Source organism: Amphibalanus amphitrite, unplaced genomic scaffold, assembly GCF_019059575.1.
Source record: "Amphibalanus amphitrite isolate SeventyFive unplaced genomic scaffold, NRLGWU_Aamphi_draft 000094F_arrow, whole genome shotgun sequence".
Taxonomy (NCBI): Eukaryota; Metazoa; Arthropoda; class Thecostraca; order Balanomorpha; family Balanidae; genus Amphibalanus; species Amphibalanus amphitrite.
The window spans coordinates 57,761-70,447 of record NW_024881590.1 but is presented as its reverse complement, the minus strand read 5'-3'; the positions used below and the strand labels follow the sequence as shown (position 1 = coordinate 70,447).

Sequence of the window (12,687 nt, the reverse complement as noted above, 5' to 3'; positions counted from 1 at the left end):
TCAACCTGTAAGAAGACAGAAGTCAAACATAATTGTGAACTACAGCTATTTTTGTGTATAAATATTTTTCATTGAGCTCTATGTACTCTAATGACTTGCGAAAGTCAACCCATCCCGTCTTTCCGCCGCGGCCGGGCCGGTCGCCGTAAGTAGGATGGGCCCGGCCACTGTACGAGTATGTGTCCCACCGGTCGCCATGCCGCCAGTCGTCAGTGCCGCTTCTACGACCGGTCCCCCGGCGGCGTCGGCGGCAGGAGTCGACCGGTGGTGCCGCAGTCCGTCGGGCGAGCCCCCTCGACACCCAGGCAGAACGGTATCGGTGGGGAGTCAGTGCAGAGATGTGGGTAGAGCTGCGGAGCTGTGAACGGGACGGAGATCGGACTGAAGAGAATAGGAGGATGTCACAAGCTAGGTCGATGTGACTAGATATAAGACGTGTGTGGCTGTGAAGTGTGCAAGAAGTGAGGTGAGAAAGCGGCCGACATTAGTGTTTAAGTGGTAGGTAACTAACTTCCGCTGCTTCGCTTCGCTCAGACGTCCAGCAACAGCTCCAGCAGCAAGGACGTGCTCACTTATGCTGAGCATCACCGTAACTTCCCTGCAGCCACCCTGCGCCATTCACGAGCAGTGTATTAACCCGTACCCGTGATTCGGGACTCCCCTCGGCCCCTCGCCATGCCTCGGGGCAGTGACAGCTCCGGTCGGCGGATCAGAGCGCCACGCGGCACCATCCGACCACACCCGGGCTTTGACGAGGAGGCCGCGCTGGCTCAGGTGCGCACCCTGTACCGAGCCCTGCAGAGACCCGTCGACACGGCAGCGGTCATCAGCGTGCTCACCAAGTACACGCTACACGAGCGAAAATATGTGGAAGACGTGTATAACGTGCAGCATGAGCCGAAACTGCAGCACGCGCTCCGAGCGGCGTTCTCGTATAACGCTCAGGCGACGCTGTTGGCACTACTGCAGTGGCATAACCAGTTCTTGGCGGCCGCCGCGCGTCGTGCTCTTGTCGCGAGACCCACCGACAAGGCTACTCTGATCGAGCTGTTCTGCGGCCAATCACAGGACGAGCTGCGAGACATGGTGCGCACCTACGACCGGCTTCACAGCCGGCCTCTGCAGGCAGAGCTGCGTGCACAGCTCAATGGAGAGCTGCGGCAGCTGGCGCTGGCGCTGACCGCGCTCAACCGAGACCAGTCGGAGCCGCCGGGGGATAACGCCGCCAGAGAGCTGGCCGGTCGGCTGGCGGCGGCCGGACAGGGCCGCGATGCCGAGATGTTCATCAGCGCCTTCAGCACGGTCGGATACCCGCTGCTGCGGCGCGCCTTCGAGCTTCTCCCGGAGGTCAACCCTAGCCACGCCGACATCCAGACTGTGATCCGGGCCAGCTTTGGCGGCGATATCCGTACCGGCCTGCTGGCGGTAGCACAGTGTGTGGCTGACCAGCCGGGCTACTTTGCCGAGCGACTGTATCGCGCTATGCGCGGGCTCGGCACTGACGACACGGCACTCATCCGGATCCTCGTCTCCCGGGCGGAGAATGATCTGCAGAATATCAAGGACGCCTACCACCAGCGCTACGGCAAGAGCCTGGCCGCTGCCGTGGAAGACGATACGTCCGGCACCTACTGGCACTGTCTGAGGGCCATCATCAAACCGTAGTCCTACCGACCTTAAATCAGGGCCTTCATCAAACACTCGACGTGCATGCCGGTGCAGCTCGTGAGCATAAATGCTCGTAGTTTGTACTTGTGATAGTTTGTAAAATGTGCAAAGTGTGGTGTGAATGAGCCAGCTGAAGACCTAACTTCACTGTCGATTGCTGACTTCCCTAAATGGGCCGACGTGGTTGAACAATGAACACCCCACTCAACTATGAACAAAGAATGGCAATCAAAAGGAGTGTCGAGGTTACTACCCAGGGTTGTCTTCAACGAGTGTCAAGGGCTTTTGAGTGCTAAGGTCAAGCTCTCTAAGGTCGTTATATGTACCGAATTCCACGACAATGGTCATGTATGACGTTCGCCGCCTACCATGCCCCGGATTTGTAACACCTGGCGCATCTATAACCGCTATCGATGCTCGCAATCTGGTAACGACCCCAGTAACCAGGTGTTCACAGAACGCCAAGGCAAGGTGTTTGTCCCTGATGTCGGAGGGCCGGTAAAATATTCACCGCTTGGCCCGACGAAAGTGGTATTTAGTCAGTGGTATCAAAGTTATGTGGCCGACAATATGCTAGCCAATAGCAAACAATGTTGTAGAAGTCTAGCCACTGTAGCTGGTGGGCCGTCGGAACCCTTTGGTAGGCTCAGTCGACTCTCTACGGAGTTCTTGCAACAACTGCGTACACACTACACACTATATCAGATTGCCCTTTGGCGCAGTTGGTCACTTGGATCAATAGAAGTGCAGCCTTGCACTACGGGCTAGCTCAGTCGAAATGACTTTATGGCGACTGGTGAGTGACGAGCATTGGGTCTTTTTGAAACTGGCCGTGACCCGAGGGGCATAATTTATCAACTGTTTGATTGCACGCAGCTCCTTCAGTGCTAAGAAGGCAGATCAATAGCCAAACTTGAAACTACGTCATTTGTCTTGCCATTGTAATTGCCACCTAAAAGGCAGCCCAAAATTACTGCACTCTGACGCCAGCCATTCGGCAACCGTGTTCGTCATGCCAGAGATGATATGACGCACGCGAGAAACCGCTAAATTAGCAGGCATCCATTGAAAGGAAAAAAACAGCTAGTGCTTTTAGTCCGTGCTAATAATTGAACATCACTGGTGTTTTATAAGTACATTTTAATACGAAATTTATCCCAGTGAATAATAATTCAGATGACTATGAAATAATGGCTCGGACAGCCTAGGAAGTAATCCATCAATGTCACGTGACACATCGATACATTTCACCGCTACTCAGATAAAGGCAGCAATAAATATTTCATCAAGATATTGTATTGCTCGTGAAACCTGCATGCAATCAGATAGCACCCAGTTTATAAGTAGAATAGTGACCCTCTACAGAGAGACTTGAGAGAGACAATAAATACATAAGCAGAGACAGACGCTTAAAATGACTTAACGAGACATCGTGCACCACGTGCAGTATAATTGTGACGCTGTCATTAAATGAACATTTATGAAAGACTGGATAATTCTAATAATGCGACCTCAGTTGCGACCGTTGTGTCATTTCAATTCTAATTTGAATGACTGTTCCCAATGCAATGGCTGTCCATTCCTAAAGCTTGAAACAGACTCTTTCCGCAGTCAGGAAATCGCATGCGAGAGCCTATTCAAATACATGGAAGCACGCTCGCATCAATCGCACGCACCTCCCGCAAGCGACTGATGCGAGAAGAATGATAATGTATTTGAATAGGCTCTCGCATGCGATTTCCTGAACGCGGAAAGAGTCTGTTTCAGCCTTAATGCAGGCGGTAGCTTCAGAAATCAAGTTAATATCTCAGGATAGGTCATTTTGTGAGTTGTTTGAGGCCAGAGTTCATCTTCAGCGTAAATAACATGCCCAGGATGTTTGATGTTCAAGGAAACATATGCACCATAAAGCGAACAATAATACACAATAGACTTAATCACGCTAAATACATAATTGCACTGAATCAATCGTAGTTCACTATGGAATTGGAGCCTCAATCAATCGTTCCGTCAATCAACCGATTTTAGCCGTCAGTTCATCCGTCCAGCACTCGGTATCACCACGGATATGGTGCCCTTACATGTTCCCAGTGTTTTATCCCACTTCGGGGTCACACCTGCGCTGATATGGCACAGGTAGCACGCACCCCCTCCGGGGTAGCCGCGTATCCATGGTCTGTACTCACTGCGTCTCTGGGATACATGTAGCGTCTCTGGTGTGGCGTAAAGGTGGAGTGTCCATCGTGGGCACTGACGGGCAGTTTAAAACGCTCGCTAGGCTATCGGTAGCCACCAGTAGCACCAAGATCATTAGCAAGCTGTCTCCAGCATCCCCAGAACATACCAGCAGTAGCCACCAGCAGAGATCACCAGCAGTCAACCGCAGCTCAGCCGTGGTCGCCCTATGTCGGCGGCCGGGCCGGGGTGGTCTAGGTCTGTGTCGGCTCCCGCTCCGCTCAGCCGGTGGTCCAGGTAAAGGGCGGCAGCCGGTGCGACTCTGGCAGCTGTCGGTTCAGCTCGGCCAGCTGCCGGGTGGTGTCCTCCAGGAGCCGGTGGCAGCGCTGCACAGAGTGGGCCACCTCACCCACCTTCTGAAGTCGCTCGGCGTGCCGCGCGAACGCCTTCTGTCGGTCGGTGACCGTGGCGAGCAGCGCCGCCGACTGCTGGTCCAGCTGTGGGGACACACACACGACGGATTCCAGAGACTCGAACACAGAACACAGACTATTCCGACTGCTGGTCCAGTTGTGGGACACACACCACGGACTCCAGAGGCTCGGACACAAAACACACCGACTTTGGGGATTCAGATACACATAACATTTACACCACACCGACTGCTGGTCCAGCCGCCGGAACATATTCATCAGCGACTCAGACTCGAAGGTGTGAGAACAGTTGACGGAATCTGACACGAAGCTGACACCGCACTGCCCGGGGCCCCGGAGAGACCGATGCCTCACCTACTGAGGAGTGGGCCTGGACATAGAATACCCACAGGAATTCGACACAGCACCCCAGAAGCCGCATTATTGCACGCATCCCTACAGAAACTACACAGGAGCCACCCTCTCGCTCAGAGAAGCATCGATAATGCAAAACTGTTACACTGAATAATCGCAATATTCTTATTTCAAATTTGTCACATCCCCATCTACGAGCCACACTGAACCGAAACCTCCCCTTCCCCTCTACAATTACCACTAAACTACCATGAAACTTAAAGCCGCCTAATGTTTTAGATTCTAAAACATTAGGCGGCTTGGTAGTAGAATGCTATTTTGTTAGTCTTGTCCTTCATGTCATAAAATAAATTCACAGAAGTACGTAGGTATAGGCGGTATAGGTTCAGTTGGTATTCGTAAGATATACAGGCGGGAGGCACGTGGAATCGCGGATAGAGAGCTGTAATACAACAATCACTGACTGAGCCCTGAGGCGTTCATAAACGTTCATAAGAATATTAACCACCACGTCATGTTTTCCACACTGCCGCGCAGCGCCCTAAGGAATTGCAAACTTTGTCGACAGGACACTCGAATCACGACGTAGGAAACAGTTATCAAGTCGGACTGGATCGATATGAGTTATGACGTGTGCAGTAGTCACAAACAAAGTTAGTACACGCCCACGCTGCCACAGAACGAAAATAGACGAGCTGTTGTGGCAAGGCGAAGGCAGACACCGGAACAAAACAAGGTCTGACGAATAATTTCAGGAGCGATCAACGTTGGATCGGCACAAATTATGGCCGAAAAAAAAATATTTGCGCTTCCAGTAGTCAGTACTATCGGCTCCAAATATCTACCATACAAAAACAGAACACGACCAACGTGTGTTACAAGCTTATGTTACAACGAAAGCTTATGTGACAAGCTCTTCAATCAGGAATCGGTCATAGGGTTTAATAAAAAATAGTTCTGCTTTTTGCTGGACCATGACCAACTCCACCCTCTACCAACCACAGTGCGCCGCTTACCTTGCCGATGGCGGCGGTGATTTCGGCCTGTTTGGCTGCGGTGCGGTCCGCGTTGGCGGCTAGGTGTCGCTGCAGTCGCGCCGCCAGGTGTCGCACGGCTACCGAGTCCAGCCGGTCCAGGACGTCTGGGTCCCGGGAGCCCGGGTAGGTGAGCGCGCCCCGCATCACCGGCAGGAACGTGGGGATCAGCTGTACCGAAACGGAGACAGCGTTACCGACGGACACACGATCACAGAAGACAGCGCCGTACATTCGATAAACAGCAGACGTTTTCACATTTTCCGACGACGACGTGATGTGGAGATTTCGGAGTTGGTCGCATCGTTTTCGCTTTTAAAATGTTTTGGTAATGCTCGGTGCAAGAACACAGAATGAGTAGCGAGAGTGGACCCAGCAAAGGAATGAGCTCGCACATATCCTAAGTCTATTCAAAGAACGCCAAAACCGTCGGCATAATAACACATTGCATCAATACCCGAACTGATAGCACCCCCAACCCCTCGCCCTCGCCAGCCGCCTGGGAAGGTGTTCTCACCCTTAGCCGGCGCAGGTCGGGGTCCTCCTCCTGGGCACCATGAGCCGGTGACGCCGCCTGTTTCACTACCACAATCTCCTTAGGAAGGGCCGGCTGACGGGCCCGTGATCTGCCCGGGCGCAGTCGGCGTCCGGCATGACGGGGTGACTCGGCTGGGGACGGGGACGGGGCAGCGTGGGTCACCGTGGGTCAGCAGGTTACTAAGGGAGAGAGTAAATGTGAGGAACTACCACGGAGGCACTTCATAACATACTGGGCTGAGCAAGAAGAGGTAAGATGACCGGGAAGGATAACTATGAAGAAGCTAAATGTCTAAACAAATGTTTGAAGTGACTGAGTGTTCATGACTGCTTATTGTTTAATATGGTATCATAAAACTTATGTAACAGCTATAGAGTAGATTCGAGACTCAGTCACAGAGTCGCAGCACCTACTCGTATAATCAAGTAGAGTACTACTAACATTAACAATATCTGCAAAATCCACACACAAAGGTTCACAGGCCATTGTTTATTGCTCGTAAGCTAGCTCAAATAATTCACACGTTTACCATGAACCACCCACCCTCTCTTCCCACCCACACACCTTCTCCGATGGGCAGATTATGCGTGTAGGAGACGTAGGGTACCTCTCCGTCCGAACAGACGCTGTTCTGTGGCGAGAGGGGCGTCTCGGCGGCTCGCACCCGGTCGGCCCGGCCACCGCCCGCCGACCCTCCTGCCGTGCTCTGCTCCGAGCCCATGGTAGACTGCCGCCGGCCGCCTGTCGACACAGGGAGGACGGGGGTCAGAGAGAGTTGGGAAGAGGGTAGGGTAAATGTGAGTTCGGCAGAAAATGCCGGGAAGAGTTTGGAAGAGCTGTAAAATATTCGGTAAAGCGTAAACAACATACACAGTTAAAAGTAGGTCGTCTTTCTGACTGGCGTACAATCTAATCTCATAGCATGCTGATATTCTTGTCAATCGAGGAATCTAAAAGATTCTCCAGAACCGTCCGCACGCCCGGGGCCAGGAAACACCGACCCCCGAGCCTGCCGGTGTCACCGAGCCCGGGATCTGGCCCATCCAGGAGCACTCGCTGTGACCGGAACCCGCCGAGTGTGCGGCGTCATGGTTTCTCCCGGGCACGACAACCCCTTCCGAGGCGGCCGCGACTCGACCCCATCTTCATCGGTCACGAAGGCTCCATAATCTGCACGGGTCGGCAGCCACGCGTGTCTAACCCGCGCCTAAACAGCGCACGGAGGCCGGGGCAGGGTGGGGGGCACCGCTACGGGGCGGAGTCGGAAGCTGGGATGGGCGACAAGTGTCTCTGCATCAGAGAGGAGAGACTTTTGACCAGTCCAACGAAAGCTGCATGAGAATAGGACCGGGGGGTTTTGATGAGCTAAAAATAGTGCAGCATGGGGTTCTTTGTTCTGCTCTTTTCTATTACATGATGCAATGATGATGAGTTTAAACAGAAACTCGCTGACAGACTTACATCCTGAGTCTACTACAGCGCACCCTTCGTATCCCGCCCAACCCGTAATGAGCTCCCCATTGATAACGTCTTCACTCAACTGGACAACTCTGGTGCCGGAGTTGCGGTCTGGTTGGCCCAAGCAGCGAACAGTGGACAGCGGACATTTGACAGCGGACAGTAGACAGCCTACAGTGGAAAGTGGACCCGACAACCATTCTCTACCAGAGATGGCACCGGCACAATAACCCACTCGGAAGTACGCTCGTGAATAGAGGAGGGGAGTCGTAATAGTGACGTCCTAAGCTAATTTACAATCAGACGTCATGGCATTACACGCTCTGCGGTTCTAGGATATTCGCCTAACAACAGCGGATAAACTTCCGTTGACAACCGGACGCAGCTATGAAAAGGGAAACCGATGATATTCATGCCCATCGTCACGCGATCGACATGACTGAATAAACAAGGATACCTATTGGAGAAATTCGAAAAGGATAATTAGGCGCGCTTGGTTGAGTATGACGCAATAGAGGCACTATATTGTGCATAGAGAGGCACTCACAAGATAGAAATGAATAGCTCACGCGATGAGTTAACCCTCAATGGCCCACGCAGCTCATTATGACGAAAGGGAGGAGTTTCCCTATTTCGGTACATCGAGCTATATCGAGAATCAGCATGGAGCTACTAATCTTGACGAAGTCTTCTCGATCCATTTTGGAGCTCTGTGAGTATGGACATTGGACAGCAGTGTTCTAAAATTGGATTTTGGTTGGGTGTGACGATGATGACCAAAAAATCTAAGATGAGAAAAAAAAACAAGTGAAAACCTATATCACTTTCGCAATAAAGGTGTGACGCTACGCTGGCTGATAATAAAAGAACATACCATTCCTACCAAAACTAAGCGAAAAAGACGATGCAAATAGGTAAGGATGATATACGGCAGAATTATAACTTTAGCATCTGATCGCCAAGTATTTCGAAATCCGTCCCATTTTATCCCAACCTTTGTGTTTGATTGAGACTAATGAAGTTAAGAATCGCCCTTGTCTCTTATACAGCTAAGAATGAATGCTACTTCAACCAGTGAGATTTCATTTTCCTCACAAGTCAAAATGCATTGTCACAATTGAATGACTGTCCAGTGGCCATCCTTCTCCTGCCTTAAATCAATGCCTTCCTTTCCGTTTCAGATGCAGCCAGCAGATATTACCGTCAGCATCTGCTAAGTTCCTACTCATGCTTACTGGCACGGATCCAGGACGGTCCTTCTGCCTGTATATTTCTTCTAAAGATCATCCGCGGACCTCCATCCTCGCGACGCCAGTCGCCATCATGCGAGCGAACTAGGTCTTTAAGAAGCAGAAGATGCAATGATTCTGTTGAAATCTGTTGTCATATCTTAAGGAGGGTGGGGGAGGGGCGGGTGAGGGAGCTCTCTCTATAGGTATGCAGGCTTTGGTACTAGTGCCATGTGGAGAAGTTTTCTTTCTTTTTTAAGCAAAGGAAGTGGGAAGGAACCTGTCGTTGCCGTTGCAAAGGGCATCATTCTGTCGTCCTGTATTATTGATTTAGTGCAGTTGACTCGGACTGTGTATTTGTATGTAAGTGTGTAATGCGTGAGGCGTGGTCATCACTGTGACACTGTCAGACATAAAATCTTAGGTAATCATGATACCCTGATGGGCAGTTTGTTGACGTAACTGATCGCTATGAAACCAGAAACCGTATAACTCATGTGTTCTGGCCTCTGGGACGTTTTGCGCCTACAATATGGCAGCACCGCTTCCAAGATTACTGTATATTTGAGATAATATGCGGCAATATAAGTATGTAGTTTTCGTTCGCATCTGATCTGGTAATATTCGTACAGTGTACGCAGTATAGCTTTGAGCTTTCCATTTTCAACAGATATGACAATGGCCGGATGATACTGGAAATGGTGCCTTTGCTCTGGGCACACGGAACGGGACGCAGTATTGAGTATGCAATTGCAGTCGCACTATGCAGCATGACATACGCCGGAAATCTCCCGGCCCGAACGCCGGAACGGCCAGCGATAGTCGGTACTCATTACGCATAGTGAAAATGGAAACGGTGTCAGCGCAACTCTTCGAAAGGAACGGTGCACTACATGAGACTAGACAAAGGGTCACTGATTAGGGCACCCCAAACGGAACGATGTGCACTGCGCTGCATAATACGCAATATCGCAATAAAAAGCGTGCAACTAACCAGTAACCAGGGCATCCATAGGCCCGGGCAGCGCTTGTCGAACAGCTCTGCGGATCCGAAGGTTGGGACTTGAATTGTGAAAAACCGCCCGCTCGCCGCCAAACGCAAACACCGCAAAACGCACGCCCAAAACGCAAACGCAAACTTCGCAAAAAAACAATCGCCCGCCCTCCGAAAACCGCAGAAAAAAAACGCAAAAAACGCCGATAAAAAACGCCCGTCCGCCGCAAAACGCAAACACCGCCGCCCAAAAAAACGCCCGCATCGCCCGCCGCCAACGGCGAAACGCCGCAAAAAACGGCCGCCCGCCGCAAATCGCAACAACGCAAATAACGCCCGGCCGCCGGCAACCGCAAAACGCCGCAAAAAACGGCCGCCCGCCGCAAACCACAAAAAACGCAAAAAACGGCTGCCCGCCGCAAACCGCAAAACGCCGCAAAAAACGGCCGCCCGCCGCAAACCGCAAAACGCCACAAAAAAACGCCCGCCCACCGCAAACCGCCGCTAAAACGGCCGCCCCCCGCCAAACGCAAACACCGCAAAAACACCCGCATCGCCCGCCCGCCGCCAAACACAAAAACCGCAAAAAACGCAAACACCGCCGCAAAAAACGCCCGCAACGCACGCACGCCCGCCGCCAACCGCAAAACGCCGCAAAAAACGGCCGCCCGCCGCGAAACGCAAACACCGCCAAAAACGCAAAAACGGCCGCCCGCCGTCAAACGCAACCACCGAAAAAGCAAACACCGCCGCAAAAAACGCCCGCCGTAGGCAAAACGCAAACACTGACGCATTAAGACAAATATGGCGCCTTGCGGCAAGTGTGGTGCATTCATATCTGCCGTTTAAGCAGCCATCCCTCAATCAAAGCGCACCCTAATCGTCCCATGTTCGACAAAGTTACGCACATTCTGCGCTTTGCGGCAAAAATGGCGCTTTGAGACAAACGTGGCGCACTGCAACAAACATGGCGCATTCGTTCATGTCGCTTAACAATTCATCCACCCACCAAATTCTAGCCCAATCGGACTTAAACTGAAAAAGTTATGTACATTTGAATATTTCACTATAAAATATCTCCGCAACGGAGGTGCCCAGATTTGCACGTGTGCCACGTGACCACCGGTGGTGCAAGCAGGGCTTGTCCCCTCACCGACTGACCCAATTTAGTGTTCTTGGCTGGTTCTGTTTCCACGCTATACGGCCACCAGTTGGCCAAAACACCATTATGTGGGAGGTACTCGGCTCAAACACGTGGCCACGTGGCACGTGCCGGACCTTTGACAGCTTAACGGCTCACGCCACGTCATGACCAATATAAGTGGCCATCGGCATGTAAAAGATGACCCCGGCCGGTGTCACCGTCTCTGAACAGTGGACGGCTAAACTTGAAAAAGGGGAAAATTGAGGGAAATTTTACCTTTCGAATATATAATTTCACCAGAATTTTCAGTTTTTCATTTTACAAAAAATCCGAGATAGCAGTTTCTTAGACCCTTTCATTTTGTGTCTATGCCCGTTTTCAGATCGACCCTATCATAAAAACTGACGGCCTGACGGCCATTTCCCCCATTCCCTGCATTTCACAATGCTAGTATATTTAAGCACCAAAATTGACCCTTTGCCACGGCACGTGCAATAGCACGTGCGCCACGTGACCACTAGCGCGACAAGCTGGACTCATCTGCTCACCGGCTGCGTTGATTTGGTGTCGCTAGGTGGAGTGGTTTCCACGCCATAGGACCCCCAGTTGGCCAATGTCGGATTTTCCCGGGGGTTACCCCATCAAACACGTTTGCACGTGGCACGTGCTTTTCAATCGCCCCATATATGACCCATACCACGTGGTAGCCGACACCCCGGGGCACAACATATTGGAACATTTTCAAAATCTAACGTGGAAATTTTTTACAAAATCGATTTGAAAATAATTTTTTGAAATTGCCATAGGCTCAACATGGGGTAACTGTCGGCGTCGATTACCCGAAATTTTGTCATTTATATTTTAAATAATTACCCCCAGAAGGTGAGGTGCCAGCCCAAGAACTGACCCTAAAAATGTGGACAAATATTACTGAACAGATTTTGCGCAAATCGCATTTTCAATTTTTCCCCATGTTAACCCTATGGGAAAATGCACGTGCCGATTACCCCAAAACGGGTTAATTATATTTCAAGCGACCGGTACCAGCCGGTAGCTCCCCCATAGGGGACCAAACGCTGAAAATGGCAAGAAAATCTAACGAGCCGTTTTCGAGGGTATCAAGATGTCCTAAATCGCGGCAGAAACGCTAAACACCCCCCTAGAGAGGTAGCTCAGGTTGGGATTTTCAATAGAAAATCACAATTCTAAAGAATAGTGATTGTCTAATTGAAAAGTCCCAACCTTCGGATATCGGAACGGAACGGGATGCAAAAAAAAAAAATGATAAAAGGATGCCACCGACCTCATGGCCGGCCACCGAAACGGAGCGGTAGCTTCGTATCATGTCACGTGATAAGTGCTGAGTGAGAGCGTCAATGATCAGTGATCAGTGATCAGAGCACCCGCAACAGAACGGAGGGCATCAGTGATCACTGATCAGAGCAACTGCAACGGAACAGAGGGCATCGCTGATCAGGACACCCCAAGCGGAAGGGAAAGCGAGAGCACAACTGACCAGAACACCCGAAACGGAACGGGAGTGAACGGAACGCATTAGCGGCTCGCCGAATCGCGATTCCGGCCAAACATGGCCTCAAGAAATAGGTCACAGGTCAAAGGTCATTTGGGTCAGGAATATGAGATTTTCAGAGTAGGTGT

General features: G+C 51.3%; 2 protein-coding genes across 2 annotated transcripts in view; one reads left to right on the top strand and one right to left on the bottom strand.

Annotated features, from left to right (window-relative positions):
- Positions 1 to 675: 675 nt before the first annotated feature.
- On the top strand, positions 676 to 1,665 carry LOC122380290 (annexin A13-like). The gene has a single exon (XM_043363336.1). It carries the CDS (start codon positions 676 to 678, stop codon positions 1,663 to 1,665), a length of 990 nt encoding a protein of 329 aa, XP_043219271.1.
- Positions 1,666 to 3,396: 1,731 nt separating this feature from the next.
- LOC122380249 (BLOC-1-related complex subunit 5-like) overlaps positions 3,397 to 12,687 on the bottom strand; it is a 29,313-nt gene continuing 20,022 nt past the window's right edge. The window contains exons 3-6 of the mRNA XM_043363237.1: positions 6,768 to 6,944; positions 6,183 to 6,334; positions 5,648 to 5,836; positions 3,397 to 4,340 (exon numbers count right to left, since the gene is read on the bottom strand). Of these exons, the coding sequence (XP_043219172.1) occupies positions 4,125 to 4,340; positions 5,648 to 5,836; positions 6,183 to 6,334; positions 6,768 to 6,924 (714 nt within the window). The 5' untranslated portion in view covers positions 6,925 to 6,944 and the 3' untranslated portion in view covers positions 3,397 to 4,124. The remainder of the gene's footprint in view (positions 4,341 to 5,647; positions 5,837 to 6,182; positions 6,335 to 6,767; positions 6,945 to 12,687) is intronic.

Coding starts and splice junctions, on each gene's coding strand:
- LOC122380290 (XM_043363336.1), top strand. CDS start 676: ATGCCTCGGGGCAGTGACAGCTCCGGTCGGCGGATCAGAGCGCCACGC.